Below are 22,533 nucleotides of genomic sequence, written 5' to 3' on the forward strand. Positions count from 1 at the left end.
TGTGTAAAAAAAATACATATATATATATATATATGTACACAAACATACATATATATGCAACAATACACACATACAAACATTTACACCATGTTGGTATCTGCACAGAACAATTCTAAAGGGATATTTAAATAACTGATAACCTCTATGGAAAAGAATTGGTTAGCTAGGGGCCAGGGGGAAACAGAAACTAATTTTTTACTGTGTATCATTTGTACCTTTTGAATTTCGTAACATCCATTATGTAGTTACTTATTATAGAAATAAATTACTGAAAAGTCAAAAGGAAGTCGGGTTCTAATAAGATTTAAGCAGGTAACAGAGTAACTCTGAGTACAAATCAAAGTATCCAAATGAAGCCCAAGTTTCAACCAGCTTGGTACAGGAATTGCCATTAGACTGAGTTGAAGAAAGAATTGACTGTTCAACACTTATTATGGCTACAAAACCAGAGTAGATCAACAGTGTAAGGAAGAGCCTAAGGTAAGTGGAAAGGAGCATGGCTTTGCAGTCAAATGTGCTGGGCTCAAATGTAACCCCTGTCACTTATAAACTGGGTGACCTTTTCAAGTTACTTAACCTCTCTGAGCATTAGCTTCTTCATAAGCAATTAAAATTACTTCACTGGACTGTTGGGGATTAAATGAAGATCACACAAGTAAATGCAGCCCAGGCACTCAGTAATGATTTCTTGAAATGAATCCAAGTACCAGACACACACTCAATGCTCCACTCCTTCCTAAAACACCACCTCAGTTTCCTGAGGAACCAAAGGGCGGGATGACATGTAAGTCGGCTTATCTGTAATGATTTGTGAATGGTAGTTGGTTACGTATTTTTCAACATATTTTTCTAGTCTTATGATGATACTCACTAGCTGCAAAAGCAAACTCGTAAAATGAAAACACATGTTTAGGTTCCCCAGCTCATATACTCAATTCTCTCTGGCAGAAATAATCTTTTCCTCTTCTGAATGCTTATAAAAATTTATCTGGATGTGTCTTATCACATTTAGCACATTCTACCTTATATTACAGCCATTTATATATGTACTTTTTTTCCCTTCTGGAATACATACTGGAAATGCCTAGATTTATATCTGATTAATTTTTGCTTCACTAACAGGCCCTAGTAGAATGCTTTGTGCATAAAAAGTGCTTAATAAACATTTACCCCATGAGTGAAAAAAAAACTTACATTATATCAACTATTGATTTTCTTTTTGTAAGCAACAACTAAATTCATATACAAGAAAATAGGCAAGTTTGTGTTTACATAGAGATGTAATCTTGCAATAGGACCATCTTCTGGAGTTTAAATAGTGCCTAGTGTGTTATGTGTTCAGCTCATACTCAGCCACAAAGTGTAGGTAAGCCCTTCTATAGATCCCAAACAAAAGCAAATTCACCTTCCTATATGCAAATTTTAGACATCGATGTTCCATAGTCATAAGATCAGTCTTTACCTCAAACAACAAAATAAAATAAAATAGGAGAATTTATTACGTGGGAGACTCATTTGCCTGGATACTAATACGTCTTCCTTTCTTCCTAACAAAACTGCCTTGACTTTGTTTGGGTAATAATGTGTGCCCAGCTTAAAAACTACATTTCCCAGTCTCTCCTATACCTTGAGATAGCCATGTGACATAGTTCTGAGTTGTAAACAGAAGTTTCCAGGTGCAGTTTCTGGGAAAGCTCTTTAAAGGGGGCAGACTGGGTTGGGTGGTGCACAGCTTTTGCCCTTTACTGTTCTTCTCCTTACCTGTAATATGCATATCCAACTAGAGGTGGACAGGCATAGCGTGGAAGTCACTTGCTAAGAATTACAGAGGATAAAGACAGGAGGAACATGGGCTCCTGATAGCACCATGGACTTTAAGAGAGCTCACCTCTAGATTTCTGATTATGTGGCGAAAAGAAAATAAATCTCTAACTTGTCTAAGCCATGGGTGGGGGGTATTTTATTCCATGCAACTACATGGAATCCTAGCTGAGCTGAGATATAATTCACAATCTACCAAAGAGTCAAGTTTATTTAAGCCTTAATGTAACATAAAAGTACCTCACCTCAAAAAAGGAGACAGTGTTTCCAAACAGGAAAAAGCTTCTAGGTTCTCATTTGTTGTTTGGTGATCATACTCTTCTTATATTGAATGGATAATGAAATGATTACAATTCTATGCCATCCCCAAATTCCCAGAAGTCAGTAATGTAGACGAGTCCATCCCCAGGTGTTTCACCAAAGCCAAGGCTAAGTCGAATGAGAGACTAAAGTCATCAAATCTGATAAGAAGAAACCCAGGAAAGTATTCAAGCAATGTTAGAAGCAGACGTATAAACAGATGCATTTAGACTATTAGCAGAAATCAGCTACCCCAGGCCTCCCCCACGACGGCCTATATTGGCCCTAATTCTACAACTCTACCAATGACAGATTCTGTGAACTGTTTCATCCTGATATTCATTCATAAATGAATAGAAGAATTATATAAACTTCTCTCTACAGAATTGCTAAGAAATGTGAGGTTTGGATATATAATCTTAGCACTCTGCACTTGTGGGTTAACAACGTGGGACCGGGGCCGCACTGTCATCAGTCAATGTCCTGGCAATGTGAGAGCTGTTATAAGCACTGGCCTCCATGCAAGACCTGGTCAACAGATATAAGACTTTTGCTTCTTTATTGGGTGTGGGAAACAGCCACGCTTCAGCAAGGAGACTCGGAGAAAACCACAGTTTGAGGGCTGGCTTGGCCCCAGGCAAAAGACTGGAAAGGCCCTCCTTCTCCCACAACAGAAGGGTACTCGTGGGTGGGAAGGAGGAATTTCTGATAGACAGAACACAGACTGCAACTGTACAGGGAAGCAAGATCTGCGCTCTCGTACTAGAAAGATAATACTGTTTGGAGATTAAATTCTGGGGGAGTGTGTGTGTGTGTGTGTGTGTGTGTGTGTGTGTGTGTGTTTTAATTCCTTCCAGAGAAACACTCCTTTTAATCTTTACTCAGGCTTTGTGGTGATGGAGCAGAGCTGGAAGACTCTTTGCAGTGAAATAACTCTAAATTCATTTTTTTGAAAATGAAGGGAGATAAATTAGGCAAATGTTAATCTCTATGTGAGTGGGTTAATGTCACTTTGTAACCCCCTTTACTTTGATTTCAGAAGTGCAAACACTTTGAGGCATTATATGAGATTTTATCCTAACTTGGATAAAGTTGGGATAAAAGTTACATAGCACACAAAGCCACTTCTAGTTCTGGCAGCTGAAGTACAGGGATGGTGTATCTTCCTGAGCAGGTAAGATGCTAATCACTCACCCTATTACATCCAGGTCCAGAGCTGTTCCTTGCCAAGAACATATTACGTCTTTTGGGCAACCATATGATGCTTTAAAAAGCCCAGGGCCAGGGTGAGGGTGAGGGTAGCTGTTTCTATTTTGGCAAAAGCAAGCTTCCAAAAGGCCTTTGCCCCACAATGAATGCAGTTCTTGGCTGTCGTCCATTCACAATGTTTGTAAGCTGGGACAAGACTGAAAGCTGAGCAAGAGAAACAGAGTACAACCTCTGGTACTGCAAAAAGGCACTGGGCAATGCTACCTCCCCAACAGGGATGGGCGGCAACCCTGCAGATGCTATCGGTCATAGAGAGAGACAGACTGATGACTAAAGTACCCAAAACCGGACTTTGAGCTGTCAAAGATGTTAGAAGTCCTCCAGCATATCCTTCCATTTCTAAAACCAACTAGAAGCTCCCTCTCCATTAGCAACTAGGAAAGTAGATTCTTGCTAGTTCAAGTGACCTACCAAAGGATCCAAGTACAGGTGCTTACCTGGGACAGAACAATATAGGAGAAACTATTATTTACCAACCAACTGAAAAATATGTGCTTTAGGCAGCCCCTAAATCAACTGTACTTGCTAACATTTGAGAAACCATGCAGGTCATTAAAAACATATTCAAATATACCTACGTGTCTCAGACTTCTGCATCTAAGCAAACTTTAGATGCCAACAGTGTCTCTGAGTTGGTTTCTCAATAGCAAGAAGACAGTTGAACTGATCTTGGGCTGAGGGTGTGTTACTACCATGAGGCAGCTGGCTAAGCCCAGGGCTGCAGCCCATGATCAGAAAACCCAAGGAAACTGACCAGCCCTATGACACCACATGGATGACACTCCCTCAATAGCAGCCCCACCTCCCACTCTAATAAGACAACCAATTAATGTCATACATTGGTAGAGGCTTATATTCTGATGGCAAATTTAGACTCCTATGACTGTAAACTCTGTTTTGCTTTCTATTTTTTTCTCCCTCAATGCTCAGCAATATTTGGCAGACCAAGGGTTTTTTTTGTTTTTGCTTTTGTTTTTAGATACAGATTTGTGGAACAGATGAGAGCACACATGTTTCTCGCATTGTTTGTATTCTGAGGGACAGGTAATTGGGTTTCTTCATTGATTTCTGCTTGGAGGACGTACCAGGGATGGAACTGGAACCTCTTGTGTGCTGAGCATGCACTCTACCAATTTAGCTATACCCTTCCCCCTCGTTTTTTGGGGTTTTTTGAAACACTTCAATTTCTTAAATACACGTTCATTACAAAAAGGAAAACAGTTTTGAATTCTACTCTCAGAGATAACCTCTGGTAACATTTAGATTTTTTTTCTGTGTATAATCACTTATTTTCTATACACATACAAGTATTTCTGTGGCCTTACAAACATGGTATATGGTATCTGATGTTTTGGAGATTGCTTTTTTTTATTCAATTATCTATCTTGACCATTTTTCCCTATCTATAAGGGTAGATCTAGATCACTGTTTTTAATGGATGTTTATTTTCCTTTATGGTTTATCATAATTTACCTAACCAATCACCAACAGCAGAATACTATAAACTGCCACAGTAGATGTATATTTGCAATTATGGAAATATGTTCCTAATACATTTTTAAGTGGGGAAAAGTAGGACCCCTCCAATCTTATACTTCCTTTGAAACCACGCACACACACAAACACATATTAAGGCTGTCTCTAGTTTATCTTGCTTCTTAAGAACAGTGTTGTGATAAACATCATATTATTTCTATCTTTTGACATATGCTGGATCATTTTCTTAAAATAATTTCCTTCAAGGAGAATGGCTAGATGAGAAGGCTCCTTCTTCTTCTGGCTTAAGTCTTTTTTACACATACTCTAAAATTGCCCTCTGTAAAGGTTGTACCAGTTACATTTCAATCAGTATGTCTGGGAGGATAATTTCCTTGTCTTTCCTTGATTATTATAAGGAAATACTATGGGTCCCACAGAAAGCTGGTTCATAATCTGATGCTAATACTGTCTCTTTCCTTTTTCCATGTTTATAAGACATTTATATGCCTTAGGACTAACATATTATTCTTTTAACCATTTCACCAGGTACTATTAATCATTCTTTCTACTCTTTCTCCTCAGAGCTCCCTCTAGCAACCGTGAACAAATTAATCTGCATATAATTTTCAGCTGTCCAAATAAGTAAATGTTAGTTTAAAAAACATAGCTAATTAGTACTTTGTGAGTCTTGAACTTCTCCTAACCACCTTCTTTAACATCATCTAAACTAATTTTGCTTCTGGCACAGGGGTTTTAACTAAACCCCAAGATGAAATTACAATGCTATGCATATTTAACATTAAAAGTAACACATAATAGAAGAGACATCTGCACACCTATGTTCACTGAAGCATTATGCACAATAGCTAAGATGTGGACGCAATCTGAACACCATCAACCAATGAACGGATAAAGAAAATGTATACACATATACGTGACAGAGTACCATTCAGCCTTAAAAAAGAAAGAAATCCTGCCATATGCTACAACATGGATGAAACATCAGGACATTATGCTAAGTGAAATAAGCTAGTCACTAAAAGACAAATGCTACAGGGTTCCACTTTTATAATGTATCTAAAGTAATCAAAATCCTAGAAACACAAAAGTAGAGTGGTGGTTGCCAGGAGCCGGGGGAGGGGGAAACAGGGGGTTGTTTGATGTATATGGAGTTTTAGTCATACAAGATGAAAAAGTTTTATTAATCTGTTGTACAGCAATATGTATACAGTTAATGAGACTGTATAATACACTTAAAAACTGTTAAAAAGATAAATTTATGTTTTTTACCACAATAGAAAAAAGTAATACATAATAATAAGAACAATGAATTTTTATTGAGTTTTTATCATGGTCAGCATTGCTCTATTTGCTTTACATGTTATTATATAATTTAATTTTCCCAACCATTTGAGGGCAGTCCCATCACCACCTCCGTATATAGAGGAAGAAACCAAGGCACAAAAGGTTTCCATACTTTGTCCATGATGGCACAGCTACTAAGCAGTACGTGAGATTCGAGTCCCAGGAGGAGTCTGAGTTCACAGCCCAACTACACTATACTGCCTTCTTCGTTTATGCTGTGCTGACTCCCTTTATAAAGCAAATTCATTGAAATCAAAGCTCTCTTCCAAAGCAAATCTAAAGCAAACTTAGCAATGTGTTCAATTTTCACCAGATGCAAGCAAAAGACAGAGATTTTACTCCAAGAAGGAAAGGTTGAAAAAAATTTTTCTTTAAGCAAACCTTTGTCACTTATTTTGAAAGTTAAAATGTGTAAGTGTATGTGTGATTGTGTATTATATTTAAAGGTAACTTCAAAAGATCAGCAATGACCCTAGACTGAGAGTTCAAAAAAAAAAAAAAAGGTAACTCATAGCCTTATTTTCAATTCTCTTTTATCTTTTATTTACTAGTAGTTTTAGTAAATTATTTATCTCTCAGGACCCTTGTTTTCCTAACAACGTCTTTATGTCTTTTATCTCCTGATGAGTAAAATGAAATAATTAGACAAGGCAATTTCTAAGTTCCTTTACAACTTTAAATTCAGAGTTAATAAATAACTAATTTGTCTTTGTCTTCAAATTATAGTTTGATTTATTTGGATAAAAATCTCACATGCTCATCTCCTGTTCATCTTACACAGACTTTGCTGTCATTTATCTGTGAAGTTTCTTCCCGTGGCTGCATCCATCGTAGATGAACAGGGTTCTTTATGTTTAAAGATGAAGTCTTTCATCATCTCATACAAAGTTACTTCTGTGAGTCCCTCATATCCCCACAGACAGAAAAAAGCTACAGGTCACAGAGTGAGGGGAGGGAATGAAACTGGCCACCAGGCAGTTACAGCAAAACCACATTTTAAGAACGTACAGAAAACAAGGTTGATCCCAAGCAGCTGGTAGCTGAACAGTTGTCTCTTAACATGCCCACAACCAAGCGGAGTTCTGAATTTTGATTCACTGCATTGACCTTTTTCTTTTTTATTGCATATGGGTGTATAGCAGCAGCAGCACTAATATAATTGGAATGACTTATCTGGCTGATGATAAATGTGTAAAACAAGAAGAAATGAAGAGTCATTTACTCAAGGGGAAGAGAGGTAGAGTAGAAAAGGGTGTTGGAAGACTTCTGACCTGGTTTGACTATTATGACTGCAATCAGTCAGCTGTGCAATCTTGTGTAAGTTACTTAAACTCTCTGAGCACCAGTTTCCTCATCAGTGGAATGGAGATAATACTATACCTGGCACACAGGAGGCATGCATTATATGTCCATTTCCCTGCCCTCACCTTCCTGCCTCTAAGATTCCAGAGGGACATTACTCTAGCAACAACTTAGAAAATAACCTGGTAGTAACCAGGAGACTTCCTCCTATTACTAGTAGTAATTAATCAGCATAATGAAGTGGTGTCTATATTGTAACGATGCCTTAAGAATCAGATTTTATGGTATTGAAAATGCAAGCATGATGTTAATCATGTAAACGTGTCACCTGTGGTATTCACATTTGTAGACACCAGTTGTGTTTCCTGACAGTCTTCTCAAAAGCACCACCATAGAAATAAAATTTAAAACATTATGATAATCGAAGAGATAATTCCTATGTTATTAATAACAACCCACACATGTGCTCTGAATCTCCAAACTTCTAGAACATATTCAGGATACTGCATAAGTCAGTGGTCCCCGACATTCTTCCTAAATAATAAAACACAAGGGACGGTAAAGTGTGGGTATTTCTAAGTGCTTTAAGCCCAGGAACACCTTCTCAAGACATTTCTTTAATTAAGGCTTTGAGGTAACTGGGATAACCTACATTTAATTAAATCTTCTCTTTTGCAACAGCATATATGAATAGTAGGAGACTAGTTAAGATGCCTGAGAATAACTTTTCAAATGCAGTTTTATAGGTGGCAATAAGTACCTGTTGAATGCAGGAATAGCAACTTAAACTTTATAAAAGTAGCAATAAATTTAACTACTATTTTTTGAATGCTTGAGTATTGTCAGGAAGGTAGTATATAACATGATAGCCAAGAGCGTGGATGCTGGAGACTGATAGCCCTGGATTCAAAAATCCCAGTTCTTCCATTTCGTACTACTTTTGTGACCCTGGCACAGTCCCATAAGTGATGCTTTGTTTTTACATCTGTAAAATGGGGCTAACAAGAAAGCAGCTGTGACGGTTCTCTGTGATAATACAAACACGAATCGAGGTGCAGTGCTTGTTGGCACCTGGCAACCTCCTCAGGACTGCAATCCTCATGATAACCCACAGATACACATTATTATCACCACATTAGAGAGAAAGAAACTGAAGTTCAAGGGAGTTTAAATAACCTGTCCCAGGTCATGAGCTCAGGTTTAAACAGGATTATCTGACTCCAAAGTCTGTCCACAGTGTCTATTTCCCAATAGCCGAATGTAGTTTTCCGTGCATTGTTTCACGTATTTTCAATGTATTTTTATTAGGTAAGAAGAAGAGTTTGGTTTGGCAAAATTTGTGAAATCAAATGGTTCTAAGAAAACCATAATCACAAACAAGCTATAAACTAAGTGTTACATGAATTGCTGATAAAGGTCAGAAGAAAATATAAAGTTGGACAAAAGAGCCCCCCAAACCAAATGAAGGCAAAGGCAAAAAAAAACAAAAAACAAAAAAACCCCGAACCCTCATTAGGAAGACTTAGAAAGACTTCCCCTGCAGAGCGAGTCGGCTGGCTTGCTCCCCCCAGCCCCGTGCCAGTGCTGAGGCGCTAGCGTGTTATTGCTGGCTGCCTCCAGAAGCCGGGTGCCTGCTGAATTTCTCTTTCTCTCCCCTCCCCCACAACACAAACACACAGCAGCTGAAGGCTTGGAGAAACAGGATTCATTCCTGCAAGGGGGCAGAATTTTTCTAGACACATGCAATGAACTTTTAGGAGCAGAATAACAAGACCTGGCTGTGTTTATATGGGAATCTTTTCCACACCTGTGAGGTTGCACTGTGTTCACACACGCCATTAGCAGAAAGCACATTACGTATGGCACTCAAGATGCTGCCATCATACTGAAGGACCCCTTCAGGTGAACACTGAGTGGCCCCGGGTCCTGCTTGTTTTGGACCTTTGGTTTCTGTTGCCCCTTACTGAATCTAGGTTATTCTGATGAAGCTGTGCATCGTGGGATGCAGGAAGTAAAGCACAGGCAGCATGGAAGGATGGGAAGAATTTAGGATGCACAGTTTTCTCCGACCTTGAGTTACCTTAAAAACGGTGAAAATTAAGTCTACTAAAAATTGAAGGGCTTTGGGAACCAGTGAAAAATTAAGATGCACTAAAAATCCCCCCTCTCTTCCTTTGTTGTTAAAAGAAATTTCAGCAGTGCTGCCTTGGCCATCAAAATGTCCTTAATTTTTCTGCGTTTGGGGATTTTTTTTCAGTCTGAAGGAGGTAGAGAAGAGAGTGGGAGGGCAGGAGATGGGGGCTGGGAGCAGAGGTTTAACAAAGGATCACTTTAACAGAAACTACTGAGTAATCACTCTGCCCTGGGCCAAGAATAACATCAGCTCAATGTCGGCAATTAGAATCAGGTCAGCCGGGCTGTGAGGCCCTCACAGCCAGTGCAGCCCTCCTCGCAGACCCCGGCAGGGAGGGCTCCTCATGCTGATGTCACCAGCAGCCACTGCTGCCCAAGAAAGTCCCCCGACTCAGCTGAAGGAAGACTTTTTTACCCTTCTCCTTCAGGGGCGGGAAGCCAGTATGAGAAGGAAGTGGGAAGTAATGAGGAAAACCAGAGAGAAGACACATTGGGATATATCCACACAGAGATTCACTTTCCCAGCCACAGGCTACCAAGGTCCTGCAATTTCCTCAACCATCCTGAAACTCATTTTAAATTAATTAATATATGTAAAGCACCTGGAATAGTGCTTGGACCACAGTAAGTGCATACTAAATGTTGGCTATTATTACTAAAACAAAGAGGGAGGAATCTGTGCCATTACTTATCTCTCAGCCATCATACAACTTGAATCCTGGGAGCAGTGGTTGCTGAGCAGAAGATACCCTGATAAAAAGAATGAGCAGAAGTTTTCAAGTTTGGCAAACTTACTTGTCAGGAGACTGTGGTAGATGAAGTGAAAGATGGGAACAATGTTCCTATAAAAAAAGATTGTCTAAAATTTTATAAGGGCAACACAAAATTTTAACAAATCCAGTCTCCCTTCCAAAAGACAGAAAACAAATAATGAAGTGGAGACATTTCTAATCTCTTTCTCTCTAGCTCAGCGGTTCTCAAAATGCTGTCCCCAGAAGAAAAGCCTTAGCATCTCTGGGAACTTAGAAATTGAAATAATTGAGGCCCAGCCCAAACCTACTGAATCAGAAATGGCGTCACGAGATGCAATTGGCGTTTCAACAGACCCTCCAAGGGGTTCTGTTGCTCAAAACCAGGGGTCTGCAAACTAGGACTTGCAGGCCAAATCCAGCCTGTCATCTGTTTTTGAAATAAAGTTTTATTGGAAAACAGCCACACTCGTTCATTTACATATTGTCTGTGGCTGTTTTCATTCCACCATGGCAGAGCTGAGTAGTTGCCACAGACGCTGCAGCTAGCAAGGCCTAAAATATTTACTATATGATCATTTACAGAAAAAGTTCTGCTCTGATTTAGAATGTCTTTTTTTTTTTATTACTAGTTTTCCCCATCAGTGTGTAACAGCTTAGTTTCAATTTTGTCTTATTTTGTATAGAATGCTATCAAATGGACTGGATCAAATGTATTTCCTTTTACTTCTGGCTCTGAAAGCCTCTGCCAGTGGCTCCAGGTGAACTTCCTCTCCCATGCCCATGTTCCAGGACCAGTCTTTTGTAGGGGTGATTCAGTACATGACAATTTCTAGATTTATCAGTGAAATGCTAGACAGAGATGAAGATCAAAGCTTATGCTGCATGAATGGTTTGAGATCCCCATTTCCAAACTCATATCTTGAATCAGTTTTCCTTCTTGAAATTAATATCTTCAATAAGGTGGCTATCTAAGTGCTGAAAAGGATGAACTTCCTCTGCATGTAATGCAAGAAAGACTGCGTGATTTTTCCAACAATATTGTTAGGCGATCACTATGAAAGGCACTGTCCGTGTATAATATAACATAATGTAATGTAATGCAACATAACATAATACAATACAAAGCCCCTTTTAATGTCCTGTTCCATAAACAGGTTTCTCTTGTGAATGAATACTAGGTAAATCAGATTTCAATTCACTGCTCTCAAACAGGCAATTACCAACCAAACTGTTAATTATAACAATGGCTACCTCACTTTAGAAAACTGAATTCAAAGGGATAAGATGTTCATCAGAGAAACCATCTCTCTCTAAAGCAGTTTACCCAAGGACAGAAATATAGGACATACTGAGAATGGAAACCATGTTTCAACCAACAATTTGGTTGTAATTATAATCATCAGGACTAGCGCAGTCACAAGGTAAGCTAAGAACAGAGGCTTACAAGTCTAATAGGGCTTTGCCCTTCTGTGGAGTGTTTCTTTATGTCCTCGGAAACAAAGTGCTCTAAGCTACTAAATAGTTTTCATGGGAGAACATTTAATATCTTATTTGCTATTTTATTAGTTTTAAACTCTTCAAGCTAATAGAATTTAGTTTCTTTCACTCTCTCCCACGGTCCCAAACTTCACCCTTACTCATTTTTACCTAAATCAACTGTGAATTAGAAGAACAGGAGGAAAAATAAAATGATGTTACGAACATCTATAAAACTATGATAAATGATTTTCTGTTCCCTCACCAGAAGACATGAGATAATTCTCTTCTTGGGAGTTCTGATTCCTCCCTAAAACAGGTATTCTGACAGATTCTAAAAAACATATTCTCCATATACTTCATAGTTTAGTAAAACTAAATCAGTATAATCCTCAGTGGAAAAAAAAATCCACACAAGAATAGCAGTACTCTGAATTTTCAAAGGAATGTGAGTTGCTGGAAGCTAATCAAAAGAATGAGAAGGACTTACAAATGAAGCAGTTTCTAAAAGTGAAAATCAGCACAACTGTCTCTTTCCTCAGAACTTCAGCATTCTGCAACCACCTTTTTTTTTTTAATCACCCACCATTTCAAAGTACACAAGCATTAAAAGGGACCAACTTGTCTAGATTCATTAGAGCCACAGATTACACTCAAATAAGGGAAACAAGGCTATATATGCTATCTCCACTATCCAGCATCTGACTAAGTTGGCACTCTTAAGGACTCTGAATGATGGGGTGGGGGGGGGGGGTCAGAAGTTTTAAAAGTTTTCAGAAATTTACAGATTAAAACAAAAAAACTAAGATACATTGTGGAAGGAAAATCAAAATGGAGTTGGTATTGCTAAGAGAGCTGTCTAAAATGGAGCTGGGAGGCCACTGAGGAAGTACGCCTTTTGCACATCTCATTCCAGATGGAATCTGAACTTGGACCACTTCTTGTCTTAATGTGGGCATCCAGAACATATGCCCAGTGTTCCAGAAATGCAGGGTACTTAGTGGACCCTTACACTCTGAAATAACTCGTGACGGCCTGTTTATTTATTGGACCCTTATCCTAAAAAAAACTCCTAACAGACTATCTTTTAAGGACAGATATTTCCTTTCTTACATCAGGGTCAGTCATAATTCTTGAACAACTTTGGGGCTTTTGCCTTTGTAAGCCCTTGACTATTTCTCTTCCCTGGAACAATCTTTTGTTTTTTTACCAGAATTTGTCTTCTGAATTGGAATTCTTAAGATCTCAAATAAAGCTCTTTGTTTTTTGCAATAATCAGTCTCAAAACTGATTATTGTTCAACCATATTTTTATGTCTTCAATTGTGAAAATGCAAACTGGCCTAAATGCCTCCAAAGACTTTCTAAATGAGGAAATGTCTACATGAGGGCAGAGTGGTGATGTTACATTCCACCTTCTACAGATAAGTCAGGATTTTTCTTCAGTAAAAATGACCTAAAGAACTACTTCAAAAATGCCTGCACTTACAATTCCTCAATTACAATGAATTAAATGTAACATGCAGAGCATGCTATCACAGATAAAGATGATCAAGTGATGATACTGAAAAAGTAAAATTTGTCTGGACCTGGATGGTAGTTGAAAATACAAGTAAAGATTAGATAATAATTGTTTTGTTTAGAAGAAAAAAAAAAACTTCTGGAAATGCTGCCTTAGCCTTTGAGTGAATATTAATTTTGTGCAAACTAAATGCACACTACATACTATATTTTTATAAGAGCAAATGACAAAAGATCAAGCTGATACAAGCTATTTCTTCACATAACCAAGTATCAGGGAAGCTCACAGAATCAGTAAGGATTCAGCCCAACAGAACATGTAGAACATGGTAACTGATTCTAATAATAATCCTGAATCATCAAGAAAAATCTAACACTTCATGGACTGACATTTTTGTGAAGTCATTCTTTCTCTGTAATTGGGGCCATACTGATACTCTAGTGGAATACAAACTTATACAGTTCCTTTATACATATACTCAGGAGTTTGTCATTTTATAGACTGTGAGTAGGGAATCAGTATTTCACGAGAGTACGTTCCATGACAGCAAGGATTTTTGTGTACCTTGTTTTGCATACAAACTGTCAAACCAGAGCACCAACAACCTAACTTAAGACCATTCTTGTAAGAACTTGAAAGTTACTTATTCCTTGAAAGTCTTGATAGATCATGAAGGATTAATATATGCATATATATACACCAAGTCTACGACAGCAAGGAAGTAGTATATTTGGAAAAAAACCTTTAAAATGCTAGCTTTTCGGTACTTGGGAATTAGACCCTTTGGGAAATTACTGAACTAACATGCAACACGGAATGTAAATACTACTACAAAAGAGATTTTTGCAGAGAAACATTCAATTGAAAGAAAGCCAACATATGGCTTCAGAACATCTCTTCCTCACGTGCCGATTCCTCACGAGCCGCCCAAGCCATGGTGGAGGCATTGGTGAACTTTTGAGAAACTATTCCTACACTGCTCATCAGTTTTTTTTTTTAAACCAACAGAAGGAAGACATTGGCACGTGGAAAAGCCTTATCTTGAATTACCTGGTGCCGGGCTCGACTCTGGTCCAGAAGCTGCCGGGACTGAAGTTTTTGCTGTTCAAGTTGTTGCAGGGCAAAATGGAGTTGGTAGCTGCCCGCTGTGGGGTGATACTTGTGCTGGGGGACCACCCCGGTAGCCTTGCTATACGCGTTGTTCTCTACCTCTCCCTCCCACGCAAAGCCACCTGTTTGGAGGTTCCTGAAGAGAAAAGAAAGCAGATTTCTTACAGTGGTCGTGTGAACAGTGAAAGAAAGGAGACAAATATCTCAGGTATTTTTCCTTTTTGAACAAAACGCAGTTTGGAATTACAAATCTATTTGTGGGAGAAATTATCTGACCCATCTCCTAAATTGTAGCTCTATGAAGACTAAGATGGTCTGCCCTGCTCTCCATTCTATTTGGAGTGCTTATCAGAAGGCTTGGCACATGGTGGGTACACAATAAATATCTGTTGAATGGTAAATAGTTAAAATATCGATTTCACTCCTCTGAATTGCCAAAAGGACCTCCAAGAGGAGCCCAGAGAGCTTCAAACACAGGATGGCAGGCTATTTGAAGGTAAGAACAGAGGCACAATTGTCTTCTCCAACGTCAATTTCAAAAAAATACGGGGGTGAATTGCACACAATTGTTGGTTTTTCTTAGCTACTCATTAGTGAAAGTGTCTAAATTTTTAAAAGAATGGTTATACTTGAGCTTATGTCCCTATTATGGGATAACATAACTGGTGCAGGAACATGGATTTTTCATTATTCTGAATTCATCTCATCAGGGTCCCCAGCCAGGCCAACATTTAGCCTACACATGAGAGGAAGGTGAAGGACTGATGGCCTTGTGGTCTGTTCAGTACCTGTGCTGTGCTATTTGTTAAATTCTGTTAAATCGTCCCTGCCTAAATTCTAAAGTTTTAGACTCTGGCGACCATGTCTGTGTACATCCAAGTTGAAGTCTTTACAACTACAGGCTCTTACATTTCCCTTCAGTCCTTTTTTTCCAGGTAGAAAGTCTCGGTTTACGTCACTTTATACCCATTAGGATGGCTATTGTTAAAAATAAAACAAAACAGAAAATAACAAGTGCTAATGAGTATGTGGAGGAACTGGAACTCTCATGCATTGCCGGTGGGAATGTAAAATGGTGTTGCTGCTGTGGAAAGCACTCTGGCAGCACCTCAGAAAGCTAAGCACAGAATTACTACATGATCCAGCAATTCTACTCCTAGGTATATACCCAAAAGAGTTGAAAGCAGGGACTCAGATACTTGTACACCAATGTTTGTAGCAGCATTACTTTTCACTATAGCCAAGTAAAAACAACCCAAGTATCCATCAACTAAATGTGGATATGGATAAACTAAATGTGATATATAAATGCAGTAAGATATTATTCAGCCTTAAATAGAAAGGAGATTCTGACACATGCTACAACATACATGAACTTTGAAGACATTATGCTAAGTGAAATAAGTCATTCACAAAAGGACAAATATTGTATGATTTGTCCGACAATAGCCAAATTCATAGAAGCAAGTTTTAGCTTGGGATGACAAAAAGTTTTAGAGACGGGTTGGCAGTGATGGTTGCACAACATTGTAAAAGTTCTAAATGCCATTGAATTGTACACTTTAAAATGGTAAATTGTATTTTATGTATTATTTTACCACAGTTTTTTTTTTAAAGGTCCCCATTTATTTTTAGAAGAGTCTTATTTGGAAGTCCTTCCATCTCCTTAACACTTTTGGCTATCCATCTCTGAACTTTCTTTAACTACCTTGTTTGTTTTGTTTTGTTTTGTTTTGTTTTCCTTTTAGAGTTACAGTGACCAGAAAATTGTACACAGAAGAAACACAAAGAATCTCATACTGAACAGCTATATCCCAGACCTTGGTTCATAGGGCTTAGAGAAATGTAACTGCCTAACTTAAGAGAGATATTGATAGTGATTTAAATCATCACGTTGTTCTTTCCTTTGTAAATATCCTTTGGTGTTAACAGTCATTTCAGTGGCAGAGATGCAACAACACTGGGGTGAGTTTTTGCAGACCTTCCTGAGCCCTGACCTACAGGCCACCTGGTGATTTACAGCCTGGGTCCTAATGACCCCAGCAGAGCCCTGTGGGAGGGAGCAAAGCGGATGTCCGCTGAGGCCAGAAGTCCACGCTCCTCTCTCTCCTGTGACCTGCTCTCTCACAGCTTGGTTGGTTTGGCTCTCTGCTTCGGTTTCCCCACCTCCCTCTAGGAGATTTCCAAATACCTAGTTAAGGGAAGGTCTGTGAAATGTATTCTGAAGTCCATGGATGACAGGTTTTCTCCTCACATAATCTCACCTGATCTGTCACATCCCTCGCTTACCTCCTCCCACCGTTTGGCTCCCACAGTTCAGTTGCACAATTATGCACTTTCAGCTAATCTTTCTGGAAAACAGTACCAAAGAAAGAGCTCAGAGATTATTTATTGGTTTTTTTTTAGTATGACATCTGATCTTCAGTGATCCCTCTTGAATTGCCTCCATGTGCACGTTGTTAGACATGATCTTTCTCAAAGGGCTTCTGGAGGTGTGGAGAAATGTGGAGGCCGATGACTGAACATAAATAAATACCTAAGTACATGAATAACACGTTAACATTATTCACTTAAACAGGAGCAACACGGTTAAGAAGGGAGGGGCCAGAGGAAACTGTTATCTCTATTCTCATTAGTGAGGGACGAGAAAAGCTTACTGAAGATAATGTGCAAGAAATAGCTAAGTGGAAGGAAGGGCAGTGGAGAAAGGTATCTAAGTACAAATGAAGAGAAGGTTCAAGGCAGAAGTGAGCCGATCCAATGAACACACGAACACAAGGGAAGAGACAGATGAAACAGGAGGAACTGCCTGGCTGAACAACCTTGAGATTTCCACACCAATTAGGGCAGGGCTTTGAATCTAGACTGAAACCATTATTTATGATAACTGGGCCAAAGGTCAGAAAATTCATCAACTGTGATTCTACTTCCATTCCTGGCCTGCTGGTTACAGAGGTTTCTAGCCATAAGAAGCAATCTAGACTCGGGGATTCGATATTAAAGAATTTATATGACTATGTAGCTTTTATCAGAATCCATCTCATGAGCTAGCCCGATTGGTTTATTTTCTAAAAATTGCTTTAATAACAAATATTCCTAGCAGGCATTTACTTTAACGTCTTCTTGGTGTAGTCAGAAATCCGAGTCTGTAACTAGGTCCCCTGATTTGGAGAGGACCAGCGACAGATTCTCAAGTGTGGGCACACGAACCAGAGGTCTGTGGATGTAGAAGGGGTAGGACACGGAGCAAGGGAAGATCAAATAAATGGACTCTGGATGAGAGAAGGCTGATTCATCCTATTGCACACACACTGAACAGACCGCAACATCATAAACTTTTATAGGGAAAGCTGTTTTTAATCTCATCAGTAACATAAGCCCAGTCTCCAAATCACAAAAGGAAGTTTCTCAAGCAAGTACAGGCTTTTAGCAAAGAGGAAGGAATTTTTACAGTGCAACACTGGGTGGGTGCAGGAGTGCTCGGCTGTGGAAGGCAATGTGCTAAGGGCCACGTGAAACCTGCTTGCTTTGGATTCCAGTGGGTGTTACTCAGGCCGTGGTGTCTCACAATTAAAGCACAAGCTCTGTGGTCTGCAAGTGTTCTAATGACTGACGTGGAGGAGGCCAGGTGCACCCTCACTGAGGCTTTGCCTGAGATTATATATCCATATATTCCTTTCTATGACATCTAATGGTTTCCATTTCCATCCAAAATTCCATTCTATTTTCTTGAACCTCTGTTCATTTTGGTTTACTAATAAGATATTTTCTATTCCCACTCAAATTTTGAGATTCAATTATTTTCTCTAAAATTTAGTTTTTATGTTATTCTTTGCTCAGAACTAAAATATAACATTGTAGACATTCCCTGTAAATAACCTGTAATAGTTTTACATTATTTCTAGAGTTTGATGTACAGAGTCAAGAGAGTTAGCTGTGAGAATGCGCAGAATGTTTAACATTTGATTCAAACTCAAAGTGAACTATGCTGTATTTTGCTCTTACTACACATGAAGCTAACAGGCAACCATATGGCAAAGTGTTCTGAACCATGCATGCTCTTTCAGCCTATTCATTTAGAACTTCCTCTTACTTCCTACATTACACTGTGGTGCTGCAGGACTAAATGTTTCTCACCATAAATACCCTTCTTGCCCCCTACCCACAACCTCCAGCCAAAACATACTAAGGGGCTATACCTTTCAGTTCAGTTTAATATCTGTTCCATCATATGGACGTTGGTTGCAAGGAACTTGGAGGAAATTTGTAAAATGCACTGGTCTTTAGCAAAGCAAAACCTCCTGAGAAAGCTGTTGCCCTCTTCATAAAGAGATGATTTCAGTGTCAAGGTTTCCCAAGAATGATGTGATGTCACAAGAGTGCAGGGTAGGGATGAGACAGGAATGTGATAGTTGTACAAAAGAGTGTGATTCTGCAGCCCATTTCCCCAGCTTCCTTCCCCTAGTCTCAGCAAAACCTAAGCAGCCATGTCCAAAGACACCTCTGTCCCTCTTGAGGGTGCTGGCAAGGGTGTGAGTGCGCTTTCAATTGTCATAATAATGGGGGGGGGGGGTCGCTGACATTTAGTTGGTGGAGGTGAAGGGTGTTAAATGTCCAAAATTGTAAGGAAGAGCCCTGTACTAGGAAAACCTGTGCTGCTCAAATGCCAGTGGTGCTTCTAATGAGAAACACTATAAGGACATGAAGGAGATGCTTTCTGGGGAGACTCTATTTCTTTACAAGAAAGAATATCTACCCACTTTCATGGCCCTTATTCCACCACACCTGGTGGAATGTATAGATATTTAAGGACAGCAGAGGTTACATTTTCCTTGCTTATAAAATTTCAATCTCAAACAAAGTAGTCATGGCATGTAATAAGTGCTAGAAAGGTGCTATAAGGGTCAAAATCCTCCAGATGAGAGAAGGGCTCCCACAAGCTGTACAAAGCAGTGCTGGCCAGAAGAAGGAAGCTCAGGGACCAGAGAGGCATTACGAAATGTGGTGGGGCTCTCCCTTGGCCTTGGGGGTATATCCAAGGACAAAATAAGAGTGGTTCTGCACGGAATGTTGTGTGTCCTATTCCCAATCCTTCCTAGGGCAGCGGGGATTGGGTCATATTCACAAAGACCAAATGAATAAGGAGAGAATACGCAGGTAGGATTCTCTCTACTGTGGCCTTTATTATATTCAACTTCTCTATGCTTTATTCTTCTTAAACTTCTCTTGTAAACAGGGGATGTGATAACAGTACCTATTCCATAGGGTTATTGTGGAGATTAGAGAGTTAACATAAATGTAAGGACTGACACACAGGAAGGGCTCCAAAAATATATTACCGCCACTAACACTGCTGTGATTACGACCCCTCTCCCTCCCAAGTAATTCCATCTGAGTGCTACCCTACAGTTCTGAGCGAGTGTATAGAAAACATAAATCTGACCATTTTCCACCAGAGGATTCTGTGTTGCAAAGTTAGCACAACCTAGTCATGAATACAGTATTCGTTGTGAGGTCCAAAGTGCTCCAAGTTACTGAAAAGAAGAGCCCTGCTGTGTAGTCCATTCAAAGGATTATTATAATTGTACTGCAATGCTACATGCTGAGGACTAAGAAAGGTTATCTGGGGAGGGACGGATTTGCCTCCTCTTCAATTCACTAAATAGTGAAGGGGGTGACTATATAATCCATCCTTGGAAGCATTCAGTTTTCTGCTCAGACCTACTTCCTGATCCCCCATCAGAGCTGACCATCCCAGAGACTGAGGGTGAGACCTACAGGCAGCTGTCATTCTACTTTGTTCTACTCTTCACTGGTGATCTCAGAGAAATGACTGTCTGTTTACACTGCCTGTCTCTCATCCTAACATTCTCCCTAGTCTTTCAATCTTGCTTCTACCCATATATAAAGGTAGTGGCTTCCTTTTTTTGCTCTAGATGGTGCTCAAGGGAGAGTGAGAGTGAATTGGACAGGCCTCTGGGACTCCTTAAAACACATGATCTCAAAGGAGAGTGTCTCCTCCATTTTCAGAAATAATGAAAGAGGCCCCTTTTTACTTAATACAGCTCCTTCATTCACCAACCTCGGTATCATCTCTCTTGTAGTTAAATCAAAGGCAGAAAAACAGAAAACATTTAAAAGTTTCTGTTGGACTTCGGCTTCTGAGTAAGTAGGAAGTTTTAAGAGCCTGTTACTTTTACCTTAATCAAAACAACAAGCTGAATAAGCTGCTAAATCATACTTCTTTCAAACCTAACAAAATGCCAAGGACATAAAGAAACCTAAATGAATAAACTCCAAAGAAGTGACAAGTTCTTCACTTTTAGCCAGGGTGGCCCCTGGGGGACCAGGAGTCTGCCACAGGTGAGGATTAAGGCACAACTAAACTTTTGACAAAGTTTTAACACCTGCATTTTGGATTCTCTGAGTCCCCAGCCACAGAGTGCATCTGTACCCACCCATCAACTCTTTCAGGTGCAAGGGGACACTGATGCCTGGGGGCAGGGTAGTGACTAACTAAAGTCCCTTTCAGAAAAACTGTGGCTATAATTCTTCGACCTTACCAAAACTCAAAAAGTAGTAGTCTAAAAGTTATTTGTAATGTAGATTCTGAAATCAGGTCAATGAGCTTTTCATACTTTGTTGGTCTATCTTGTATTTTGAATGCATCTTTCATCCATGCAAGATTTTTGTAACATCAAGCATTAGTCTTTAGGAATATTGGTTCTACTGAGTTATGCAGACCTTCCACATGTTGACATAGTTCATTAAACAATATTAAAAATCACATTTGTTAATATCACTCCAATCTCACCAGAAAAGTCTTCAGATATTAGGAAGTGTCAAATTCATAGTCGTAGATGTGTTTTTCAAAATTCTTCTTTTTTTTTCTTAAAAGCTAGAATTTTATCACTGACAACAAATACTGCCACTTGTTTTCCTCAAAGTGATAAGCTCACTGTATATTTTTGGGAAAATGTCTGCCAGATATCCAAATATGAATAACCACAGTTTGTCTATCAGTTGTTCTTTCAGTAAAAATGTTTCATGAAAAAAGTGGCTAGTTCAGACTACAATTCAGACACAAAGTGCTTTTCTCGGAGACAAGTGTCATACAGTATGCAGCAGAAGTGCTTTATGTATACAGCCCATTTTGCCAAACAGAATATTAAAAAGAAATGTAATCTAGGGTTGAGAGTTAGGAATTATTACTGCTTATAGCAATGCTATTCTTAAGTAGCACTGGCATGTCTCTTTTAACTACAAATAACCTGGTGGTAAAGAATACAATGATTACTACTACATTTTGGTGGCACTTCCTTGATTTATGTTAAAGTGTGAGGACTTTGACAAAACCACCATTGTTTCTGCACCATCAGTGCAAATGTCAACATAGTGAAAGAAGCAGAAGTCTTAGTATTACTATAAAAAAACCAATTGATCCTACTGGCTTCCTCTAAGGGTCTTGAGGATCCCCCTGGTCCTCAGGTCCATGAACACCACTTTGAGAACTATTGAGAGATAGGCTTCCACAGCTTGGGGATGGTGGAGGGGGGTAAGAGAGCAAGATTGGAAAGAAAAGGACTCATCAGCTACCCCAAAAGCTGACATCCAGGATGAAAAGCAGAGATCTCCCATAGTTCAGGAAGCAGTCCACACAACTGTAAAGCACAAAAAAATCTTTAGAACCTTACTGTTGGTCCCATCCTACCCTCAAAACATTTGAAGCCAGAGATAAGCTGAATTTAACTAAAGCTGCAACAAAGTCTAGATGGAGCTTAATTATCAGATTTCTCAACCTCTTCTTCCTCTGCACCCCTCCCAGACATTAGCAACCTGAGAAAAAGATGAGCATGTCTTTTTTGGGGGGAGGGGGTTGTAAATATTATTTACTTAAGTCTGTGGTTTTACCTAAAATGTCCAGCATATGATTAATAATTACAGAAAGAGAATGAGAGATGATACAGATGTTAGACTTAGCAGACATGGACTTCAAAATAACTAT

At 39.2% G+C, this 22,533-nt stretch overlaps 1 protein-coding gene across 4 annotated transcripts in view; it reads right to left on the reverse strand.

Annotated features, from left to right (window-relative positions):
• Window positions 1-22,533, reverse strand: part of TTLL5 (tubulin tyrosine ligase like 5) — a 254,922-nt gene that overhangs the window by 64,846 nt on the left and 167,543 nt on the right. For all 4 annotated transcript variants that reach the window (XM_010963151.3, XM_045523209.2, XM_010963129.3 and 1 more), the window contains one exon: window positions 14,469-14,664. In XM_010963151.3, coding sequence (XP_010961453.2) covers window positions 14,469-14,664 — 196 coding nt within the window. The remainder of the gene's footprint in view (window positions 1-14,468; window positions 14,665-22,533) is intronic.

This window comes from Camelus bactrianus, chromosome 6, assembly GCF_048773025.1.
Source record: "Camelus bactrianus isolate YW-2024 breed Bactrian camel chromosome 6, ASM4877302v1, whole genome shotgun sequence".
Lineage (NCBI taxonomy): Eukaryota > Metazoa > Chordata > Mammalia > Artiodactyla > Camelidae > Camelus > Camelus bactrianus.